Source organism: Setaria italica, chromosome VII, assembly GCF_000263155.2.
Source record: "Setaria italica strain Yugu1 chromosome VII, Setaria_italica_v2.0, whole genome shotgun sequence".
Lineage (NCBI taxonomy): Eukaryota > Viridiplantae > Streptophyta > Magnoliopsida > Poales > Poaceae > Setaria > Setaria italica.
The window spans coordinates 20,999,309-21,009,411 of NC_028456.1; the positions used below are offsets into that span (position 1 = coordinate 20,999,309).

General features: G+C 52.1%; 2 protein-coding genes across 2 annotated transcripts; one reads left to right on the top strand and one right to left on the bottom strand.

Moving 5' to 3' along the window:
• Nucleotides 1-790: 790 nt before the first annotated feature.
• LOC101755071 (ethylene-responsive transcription factor ERF027-like) lies at nucleotides 791-1,942 on the bottom strand. Its single transcript, XM_004975652.3, has one exon. It carries the CDS (start codon nucleotides 1,776-1,778, stop codon nucleotides 1,164-1,166), a length of 615 nt encoding a protein of 204 aa, XP_004975709.1. The 5' UTR covers nucleotides 1,779-1,942; the 3' UTR covers nucleotides 791-1,163.
• A 4,713-nt stretch (nucleotides 1,943-6,655) lies between these two features.
• On the top strand, nucleotides 6,656-9,975 carry LOC101756296. The gene is made up of 10 exons (XM_004975655.3): nucleotides 6,656-7,036; nucleotides 7,139-7,177; nucleotides 7,509-7,629; nucleotides 7,725-7,786; nucleotides 7,959-8,026; nucleotides 8,214-8,263; nucleotides 8,493-8,562; nucleotides 8,789-8,909; nucleotides 8,995-9,111; nucleotides 9,642-9,975. The coding sequence occupies exons 1-10, from the start codon at nucleotides 6,671-6,673 to the stop codon at nucleotides 9,735-9,737; spliced, it is 1,110 nt and encodes a 369-aa protein (XP_004975712.1). The 5' UTR covers nucleotides 6,656-6,670; the 3' UTR covers nucleotides 9,738-9,975.
• The last annotated feature ends 128 nt before the right edge of the window (nucleotides 9,976-10,103 follow it).

Sequence of the window (10,103 nt, forward strand, 5' to 3'; positions counted from 1 at the left end):
CCGTCCGCGCCAGCTCGGCGGCGCCAAGTCAGGGTTTGCGGCGCCATCCAGTACGCCAACCTCTTCGGCGTCGCCATCGGTTACACCATCGCCGCATCCATCAGCATGCTGTAGGCATTATTATATATTTATATATATACATATATGCGTCTTCAGTTTCCGTTCTGATTCACATACATACATATATCATATGAACGCGACCGATCATGTTTGTTGCAGGGTGATCACGATTTAGCCTAGGGATTGTGTAATTAGTTTTGTAATTAGTCTAGATTTAATACTTCTAATTAGTGTCCAAATATTCGATGGGACGGGGGCTAAAATTTAGCCCCCTCTTCCCAAACACCCCCTAAGTCCTTCTGATCAACTGCAACATTGTACAGCCAGCAGCCTCAAGAACCTGCACAGGACTCAGGTCAACGCTTCATTCAGAGCCAAGGTACCAGCTAGGCAGCTAGCTTCACAGCTGTGCACATCACGGTTTGTGAAACGCACGTTGACTGCTCATCTGCAGATATGCACATCAACACCCATCGTGCAGTTCTTGATTCAGATTTTTCAGCAGCAGTTCTTTTCCTGTACCAAAAGTAGTCCCTGCCATCGTGGCCACATAATCATTTGTGCTGTCCTGTATTCTGCTGTGGATTAGGAAATGTAAACAGATAATCACAGTGATTTGGCTTATCATTCTCGAAAGAGTCGTTTTGGATATCAATACTATTCTCATAATATATGTTCTTTGAAGTAAACATATGATTTTGGATATCAATACCATTCTCATAATATATGATTGACCAAAAATACCATTATATATAACATCATTTATCTGGGATATGCATGGTCACCTCTCCATTGAGACAACACAGAAGTAGTACAAATGCACGAATAGATATCAAACCATGTAATATCAGTACGTAGTGTCTTTTTGTCCAATGACCAAGATTATCAGCATTTGCCTAATACAGGCAGATAACACTAACCAAAACGGCAAGCCCAGCAGCAGCAGAAAACGAAGACACACAGGGGGATTAAGCAATCAGGACGCGCTCACAGTGGCACACACCAAAAGCACTGTGACACTGGTGAGGTTAACAGCGTCTGTTTAGTGGCCATGGCCAAACACTTGCAGCCAAAGCCATGAAGCCAAGCCGATCGAGGGAGGGCTAGCAGGCGTCCCACAGGGAGCCGTGCGACCAGCAGCACTGCTGGGCCACCTCCGCGTTGCCGACACCCGTGGCCCAGCCCGGCGGGTCCAGGAGCATGGCCTCCGCCATCTCGGCCCACAGCCTGGGCGAGTCCAGGTCCAGCTCGAACTCCTCGTCGCTCCCGAGCTCGACGACCACCGGCCCGGCGGCCCCGAGGTCGAGCTCGAGCTCGTGGTGGCACCGCGCCGCCGCTGCCTGGTGCAGCACCAGCAGCGCCGGGTCGCAACGCACCCGGTCGGCGGCCTCGGCCGCGGCGGCGCGGACGTCGCCCGGGTGCGTGCTGGCGGGGCGGGGCAGCCAGCCGACGCACCCGGGGAAGTTGAGCTGCGCGTCGCGTCCCCGCAGGCGCAGCGCCGCCACGTCGTGCGCCACCGCTGCCATCTCCGCCGACTCGAAGCTGCCCAGCCAGATGCGCGTCTTGGTGCCCGGCTGCCGGATCTCCGACACCCACTTGCCCCACTTCCGCTTCCTCACGCCCCGGTACTGCTGCTGCTGCTGCTGCGACGACGACGACGAGCTGCTGCTGCTCGTCATCGGAGAAGGCACCTGCAGGTGCTTGCCCATTTGGTCCATTGCTATATATATATATACCAATCAGTTCTCGCAAATCATTAGCGAAGAATGCATGTGTGCTTGTGATCGAAGAAGCTAGCTAGAAGCGAGTGAGCAATGCGATGAGGAATTGGATCGATATGATCATGGCGGGCTTATATATAGGGCAGCGCGTGATGGGGGCACCGGCCGGGTCGCAAACAAGTCGCTTCAAGAGGCCAGCTACTATATATGTTAAGCTCATGATTTGATCCATGATTGGGCGCAATAATGCCTGCATGCCCGCGTCCTGGCGGCACTTTGCGCGTGTGCAGTCGTTGCTGTGGGCGCTTCACGGCTGTTGGTTCGTGTACTGCTACTAGGATCGATCTGAGCTATAGCTGTAGGTGAGGCCATGCACTACTGTTGGAGACTGGAGTGGACAAACAGCAAAGGACGCATGATGGAGTTAGCACTGCGAGTATACATGGACTAATCATCCTTGTCTCATTAACTTGTCATGGAGAATAATGAAGCGTCTCTACAGTACTAGGAGAAACCACGCACCGAACTACAAGTCCAATTGCTTAGTAGAACTTGTAAGTACGTTTTCGCTTTGAAATCGCTTTCGCATGTATCGCCATCTTCTCGTTTGCACGTTTGGTTTCATCAGTATCTTCTCCAAATTCAGTGTGCTTATTATAGGGAAGACGATGAAGCTTAATTTGGTCGCTTCGTTGCTGCTTGGTCCATTCTAGCTCCATTGTGGTATGGGGTCTACTACCAGCCTGGACTTGGACTATTCCTGACTCCTGAGATATGAGGGGGACGCATGACTCAGAGAGAGGACAGGGAAGCTGGCGGCGAACAGTGGCGAGATCTCAGCTCGATCTGAGCTCTGCACACGCGCGTACGGTTGGAGAGGCACGCAGCACATAATAAACGCTGAGGCTCTAGCTAGCTAGCTAGCATGGATGCCATGATTGGATCTTTTGTTGAAGACGGGCCGAGTCCCAAATATAGATGGCCAGATGGGCTAGGCCCGCTGGGTGGCCCGTAGCATGGCTTGAAAAAGCCTGGCACGGCCTGCAGTGGATAGTGCCAGGGTCGGGTCGGCACGATGCGTCGTGCCGTGCCTGGACCGCCTCCCCGGCACGCTAGGCCAGTCCGAGCCCAGCACGATTTTTGGGCCGGCCCGATGTTGGTCCAAAATTACCAGCATCATCTCATATAAATAAGCAAAATCCTAGGCCACTCCTCATTTCTCCCCTCCACTCTACCACCCAGCAGCCGCCACCACCTCTCCTCAGCGCCTCCATAGCCGACACCCGCTCCTCCCTCCCTTCTCCTTCTTCAACCGCGATCCGCGCCGGCCGCTAGCTGCCTCCCAATGCCGGGTGCCACATCCGCCTGTGGCCGCCCGCGCCGGCTGCCTCCAGTCTCCACCATGGAGCCACCTGCCGGGCGCTGCCACCTTCCACGGCTAGAAGCCCTGTCGGGATGCCGCCGCCGTGGGGCCATGGTCGGGCGCCGCACTGGCCTCCGCCGCAAGGGGCGGAAGTGGCGCCGGCCTCCGCCGTGGGGGCATGGTAGGTGGCCGCACTGGCTGTCACCAGGGGCCGCGCCCAGGATCCGCGCGTAGCCAGCAGCCGCAACTAGGGGCCAGGCCTCGGCCAGGATCCGCGCCAATCGTCACTAATGGGACACTGGCGGGGATTCATTTCTTATGGATTTGTGTGATGAATTTGTGTAATAGATTGATATATTCATGAACTTCGGTGATTTCTGTGAATTTTCTTTCGCTCTTGCATCTTGCGTGTAGCGCCTGGCCCGGCACTAGCACGGTAATGCCAGCCGTGCTAGCGAGTCGACCCGACACGATAAAAAGGCTATCGTGCCGGGCCTAGGTCAGTAGGTCCGCACGCAGTGCCGACCCGACCCGGCACAAAAAGCTATCGAGTCTAATCGTACCGGATCTATTCGGATCGGGCCAAATTGGACTAGTGCCGAGCGGTCCATCTGACCATCTATAATCCAAATCTAAGTCGGGGAAGGAGGGCATGTATCCGTGTGGGCGCCACAGTGGTAGGGCACCACGTGTCCGCTGGGAGCGGACGTACGGTACGGAGGGGTCACCGGGGCCGTACCAGCATGCCCCACCAATCACGTCTCAGTCAGTGCACTGCTGCCGTGTAATGTAATAATCGGCATCCAGCGACCAGCACAGATCGATCTGAAGATTCTTCTTCCCTCCCCCTAAACTTCGTCGCACTGACCTGCAGCGGCAGAGAGCTACACCGAACGTTCCGTTGATTCACCTGGACACAGGGGCTGGGGCTTCTTGTTCATCGTGTAGCAGAGCTTGAGTGTACGAAAGATTGGCACGGAAAGACCTGCGAGCAGTGTGTGGCTGTTTGCAGCTGGGAGCTGCCAGTAGGTAGCTAGTACCGGGCTACTGGCATTCGTTCCAAAAAGGCTAGGTAGTGCTATAGCACTCAATCATGTAACCGTGTTAATTTGGGGGTGTTTGGGAACACCCTGTTAAAGTTTAACACCTATCACATCGGATGTTTGGATGCTAATTAGGAGTATTAAACATAGGTTAATTACAAAACTAATTGCACAGATGGAGTATAATTCGCGAGACGAATCTATTAAGCCTAATTAGTCCATGATTTGACAATGTGGTGCTACAGTAACCATTTGCTAATGATGGATTAATTAGGCTTAATAGATTCGTCTCGCAAATTAGCACAGGGTTCTGCAATTAGTTTTATAATTAGCTCATGTTTAGTGCACCTAATTAGTATCCGAACATCCGATGTGACACTGTTAAAGTTTAACACCTCGTATCCAAACACCCCCTTTGTTAGATCTGTAGTGGTCAAAATGTCTAGGAACAGTGAAGCACGAACAGTGCGTCAACAGTGCCGAGGATCAGGCTCACGACTACTGACGAGCGCCGTGGATCCCCACGCGCGCCTGTCGCGAGCGAATTGGCATTTTCTAGGCTACGTACAGCCCGTACAGGGGTCTCGTAATCATTGCCGTGCCGTGGAAGCTGCAAGATCTATCAGGGACTCGCATGGTGCCTGGCCTTCACACGTATACGTACACTGTAGTTGGTGTACGTACAATCTCTAGAGCTATCACAGAAGTTTCACGACCGCAACCTGCATGTATCCTCGTTCGCACAAATCGCAACCAACCGAGTACTTATATATCGATATCGTACGCTCGCAGCTCCATTTTTTTTTTCAACTAAGCGCCGATAGATCACTCAGCTCGATCTCTCCGCGGCGGCCGTACGCGCGCGCGCGCGAACCCCGGGCATGTCGGCCGAAAGAGAGCCACACACGGTGGCGGCAGCCGCGCTTGTGGCCGCGGCGCCCGCTGCGTCACCCGCCTCCGTGCCGGGGCCCCCGTCCCCCGTCGACCCCCTCCTGACCTGACCTTCGGTCGGATTTGACCAGTCGACCGCAGCCGGGTGGAGCGCATGCATGCACGGCCGCCGGCGGGCCAGCAGGGCGCAGGACGCCAGCCGGGAGGTAGGCCACGCGCGCCCCCCCGCCAGCGCCCGTGCGCGCCGGCCGCGAGGCCTATCTGCAGCTAGCTGCAGATCAGGGGGGGCGGACGAGCGGTGGGTGGGTGCGGTTCGTTGCGTTGGTAGTACGGGCCTCCGTGCATGCGGGCTGCGGCGGGGATCGGAGTGAGCTGTCGCATCTTAATTCCGGCGGCCCGGCGGATCAATCATGCATGCGCGCGTACCACTGGCCCCTGCGACGACGTGACAGACGACGGACCGGCCGGACAAAGGCCGTGTTTAGTTGGGGAATTTGGGAGGTGCCAAATTACTGTTACAGCACTGTAGCACACTGTAGCGTTTCGTTTGTATTTGTGAATTATTGTCCAAATATTGACTAATTAGGCTCAAAAGATTCGTCTCGCAAAGTACAACAAAACTGTGCAATTAGTTTTTAATTTCATCTACATCTAGTACTCCATGCATGTACCGCAAGTTTGATGTGATGGGGAATCTTCTTTTTGCATAGTGTCAAAGTTGGGAGTTGGGAGTAACTAAACATGGCCAAAGAAAGGGATCTGCCGGAGGGCCGCCGCGCCGCGCGAGCCAGCTGCACATCCGACGCGTCCCATCACCCCACTACGTACGTCGCGTCCTTCGTCCATCTCCTTCTCCTCGTCTACACCCTTTTTGGTTGCTGGTACTATCTGTGTACCTGCACACGATCGGATGGCTGCTGCTGCAGTGTACATGGGCGCGCGGGGGCGGCCGTGCAGTGCACAGAACTGGACAGGGCGCGCGGGGCCGGCCTCCGCGCACGTCCCCGTGCTCATCGGCATTCAGGCCACCACCACACCACCCCGCGCGAGTGACAGCTACAAGCCATGGCGAAAGAGATGTGCGAACAGCGGGCGCCCGGCCGCGCGGGGCGGTGACTGATATGATGCGCACGTATCGTCGTCGTCGTCCATGATTGGGTGGGGTGGTCCCACGCGTGTGCGTGCGTAAACACCGCACGGCCGATCCGTCGATTTAGCCAGCTGTTGCTGATTAATTTGATCTCTTGAGGGAGGGAGAGGGGCCTGCAGTGAGCGCGACTGAAGGGGACTGACGAAGGCACGGCCGTCGAGCCGGGTGCTGTTGGAGGGGGTGATCGACGTGCACTGGTCCTCTAGATGGCACACCATGGATGGACGGCCTCAAGTTTGGGAGGAGGTGTGGGGAGGTCTTCCACGCTCAGAAACCCACAGCGCCGCGGACGCAACGTCTCAGCAACCGCAGCCGCCGGCGGCACACGGCGCAGTCACGGGCCGGATTCGGTGCAGATTTATCGCGGAAAAGGCCGATCGATGACCCAGCAACGCCACCAGGGCCGCGGACGGACCGCATCGCCTCGAAGCCCATTCGTGCCATGTTCCCTGCCGTAAAGGCCCAAAACCCCACCGCCCGCCTCCCGCGACGGCATCCACACGCCGGCGAGGCGGTGACGCCAGCTCCCAGCTCCCCAGTCCCAGGCGACCTCTCCCTCTCGCTCGCGCGGCTTGCCATGGTTCTCCTCGCTCACCCCGCGCGCCACCACAGCCTCGGTACCTCACCTCCGGGGCGCGCTCCAGTCCCCGCTGGAGCTCGAGCTCGCCTACCCAGACGCGCCCGCGCCCGGACGCTCGCTCGAGCGCGCCCTCCCAGCGCGGGGGCGGCGGAGACCGAGACCGCCTCTACGAGCGGCGGAGGCGGAAGCGTCCTGTCATTCCTGTGCCCACTCCTCAAGTTGCTCGGGGTAACTAATTGATTCGTCGCATTTGTCGGTCGCCCAAATTTTGGGCTTGGTTAGTCAGGCGGTGTTGCTAAAATTTGTGTGGTGGTGTGAATTGCCGAGCAGGGAGGCGATCCTTCGCAGGAGCGGAACGACGTCGTCGAGGTAAATCCCGAGGCGCAGCACACGCGAACCCTGAATTAATAGCTTGTATCAGAGTCTGGAGTTCTGAACCGAATTGGATGCTGAATCGGATTGCTAGAACCAGTGCATTCCTTACAGTATACTACTAGTTCGCAAATGGGAACCACTGACAAATTTATTTACTGCTGCTGATACCGTAATATGTTCGTTGTTTTTCATTTGATGTGTAATCTGGAATTCTGGACCATCTACTAGCAAATTAAGTGCTGCTGTTTATGCTGGTTGTTCCCTTGTCGAGTAATTCCTTATCGCCTGACCTCAATGACTAATGTGGTCACTTCTTTTTCCCCAGGTCGCGACTTCTTCAATTTCAAGTTTAGCTAGACTGCCATGGGGATCAAAAGTGGCTAGTAGCAGTGGAGAGAGCATTGATTCAGCAACAAGCGCTCCAACTCTGCAATTGTACGAGTTTGGTAAAAACATGAAGTTCTGTTGGCTATGACTTGTAGCACACCATTTTCTGGCTTTGATAACATAGTGATCGAATCCTTTGTTGTCCTTCCCACAGAGGCATGCCCCTTCTGTAGGAGAGTCCGGGAGGCCATGACTGAGCTTGATCTTTCCGCGGAGGTGCTCAACTATGTTTTACAGTGATTCCTCAGTTTTGGAACTGTAGTATGATATCATAAGTCAATACCTTGGAAAACCATGTAACCAGGCATAATTGTTTCTGTAAGATATCCATGTAGCGTTAAAATGATGTCTTCTTGTTAATTACCAACTTGCATTATGAATGTTCCAGGTTTATCCATGTCCAAAAGGATCACTAAGGCACAGGGAGGTGGTCAAGAAGATTGGAGGGAAGGAGCAGTATGTCTTTGCCTGCTAAGTATTTAATAAGTGATATCACAACACTTCAATTGAATATAATTGTGGATGTCTGAAAAAATCTATAGATTCTATTTTATTCATGGTCAGCATTGCTGACACCCTTAGCGCAGTCACATATCTTTGTGATATTCTCCTTACTTTCACTGAGCTGTAGTTTTCTATACAGGTTTCCACTGCTTGTTGATGCTAGTACTGGTGTCACAATGTATGAAAGTGGTAAGTTCGAGGTCAACTTTGCACATTTTAACAGTTTTGGTTTGGTAGCTGCGAAAATTCCATGTCCAGGGTCTCTGAAACTTTGTGGCTGTGGACTTGCGGCCACAAAACCCGTGTATTTAATAGTTATTTTTTTTGGATGAAGTGGTTCTTGTCTGGATAGTTTGGTTAAAGCTCGCTGATTGACTGCGAAGTAAATATGGATGCTAATATGTGCTGGGATATGCAGGAGATATTGTGAAGTACCTGTTCAGACAGTATGGACAAGGAAGGAGTCCATCTTCTGGACTTCTCGAGAGGTATCCATCTTTGCCTGTTTTTGAGAAGCTCATGTTACCTAAGTAACAGAAGTTGTATTGTAGTTGATGTTGAAATGTTTTTTCCCCAAGGACGAAGTCTGCTACAGGGATGACTAAAAAAACTTTAAAAATGGGATTTCAGGTTTCAGGAAATGCACATTCAAATGTCAGATAACTTTTGAGTTTTGATGTATGCAATTCTCAAGCCTTCCCCATATCTCTGCAGTACAATTTTCACAGGATGGGTGCCCACTCTCCTTAGAGCTGGGAGAGGAATGACACTGTGGAACAAAGCTGGTGTCATACCTGCAGAGAAGTTGGAGCTCTTCTCGTATGAGAACAATTCTGTAAGACCACACATTTTTTTGTCCCCTTGTTAGGAGTTAGCTCTATTATCTGCCTCTTATGTGGCCTTCACGCATTATGGTTCAGTACGCAAGGATTGTTCGAGAGGCTCTCTGTGAATTGGAGCTTCCTTATGTTCTCCAAAACGTGGGAGAGGGATCATCAAAGATGGATGCGCTTCTAAGGATTTCAGGTTCTAAACAGGTAAGGCTTGCCATATGCCGTGTCATGAGAAGCAGTACCTGATTATTTTCATGATATGATCTGAATATCTGATAAATGGTTTTCTTGGAATGCAACCTCAGTGGTCAATATTTTGGGTTACCCCGATTGTAAATATAAGTTATTTGTGATTTCTACTGGTTAAACCTTTTCAACTTTGACCTACACATAAAAATTTATGTTGATGAAGAACTTAAGGTTGATGTCAGCATATTCATCATGGAAAGTATACTTGCATATTATGTAATCCCTTTTACTTCCGGTATCATATTTTCATAGAAGTTGCTAGTGAAAGACCCACATTTGTAGACCCCCTGTCAATGTCCAAAACGACATTTCTGATTGGAGTGAATATAACAATCTTTTTAGTTCTGGGTGCTTTGTGCAACTTAGCAATGCCACTTTCAACCTCCTCAATTCTTGAATAGCTGCCTCTCCAACAACTAAAAAGGAAAGTAATGAAAATAGAGAGAGAGAGGATAACTTCTAACACCGGACTAATCTTGTTGCAGGTGCCATATCTGATCGACCTCAACACTGGATTCCAATCTGGGGACTATAAGAAGATACTATCCTACTTATTCCAGCAATACTCGATCAGTAGCTAGTCCCTGTATCTCAGCAACTCACCAAGTACTCCCCAGCGTCCGAAGTTGCCCAGTAGAAATCAAAACATCCGCAACTCAACTGTATATGTACCATGATGTGATCTTAGCTTGTTGATGAAACTCCAGCAGGTTCTTGCCAGGCAGGAATGCAGGATTCACCTGTTAGTCTGTTACCTTTTGGCATCATTCATGCAAAGGCTTCCAGACTAGTCCAATGTATCGGACGTGGCTTCGTACATATATACTCGGATACCGTACTCCTCTTCACATGATGCAAGCTACATTTTCTCTCCAGCTGAAACCTGAAAGCGACATTGTTTGCCAGGGGACCTACGCGACGGGATCGTGAATTCGTGATCATCTTTG

Bases quoted from the DNA above. Each gene is read 5' to 3' on its own strand.
- LOC101756296 (XM_004975655.3), top strand. From the start codon at position 6,671: ATGTTCCCTGCCGTAAAGGCCCAAAACCCCACCGCCCGCCTCCCGCGA. The intron at 7,037-7,138 runs GTAACTAATTGA...ATTGCCGAGCAG, and splicing joins CACTCCTCAAGTTGCTCGGG to GGAGGCGATCCTTCGCAGGA. The intron at 7,787-7,958 runs GTGCTCAACTAT...TGAATGTTCCAG, and splicing joins AGCTTGATCTTTCCGCGGAG to GTTTATCCATGTCCAAAAGG.
- LOC101755071 (XM_004975652.3), bottom strand. From the start codon at position 1,778: ATGGACCAAATGGGCAAGCACCTGCAGGTGCCTTCTCCGATGACGAGC.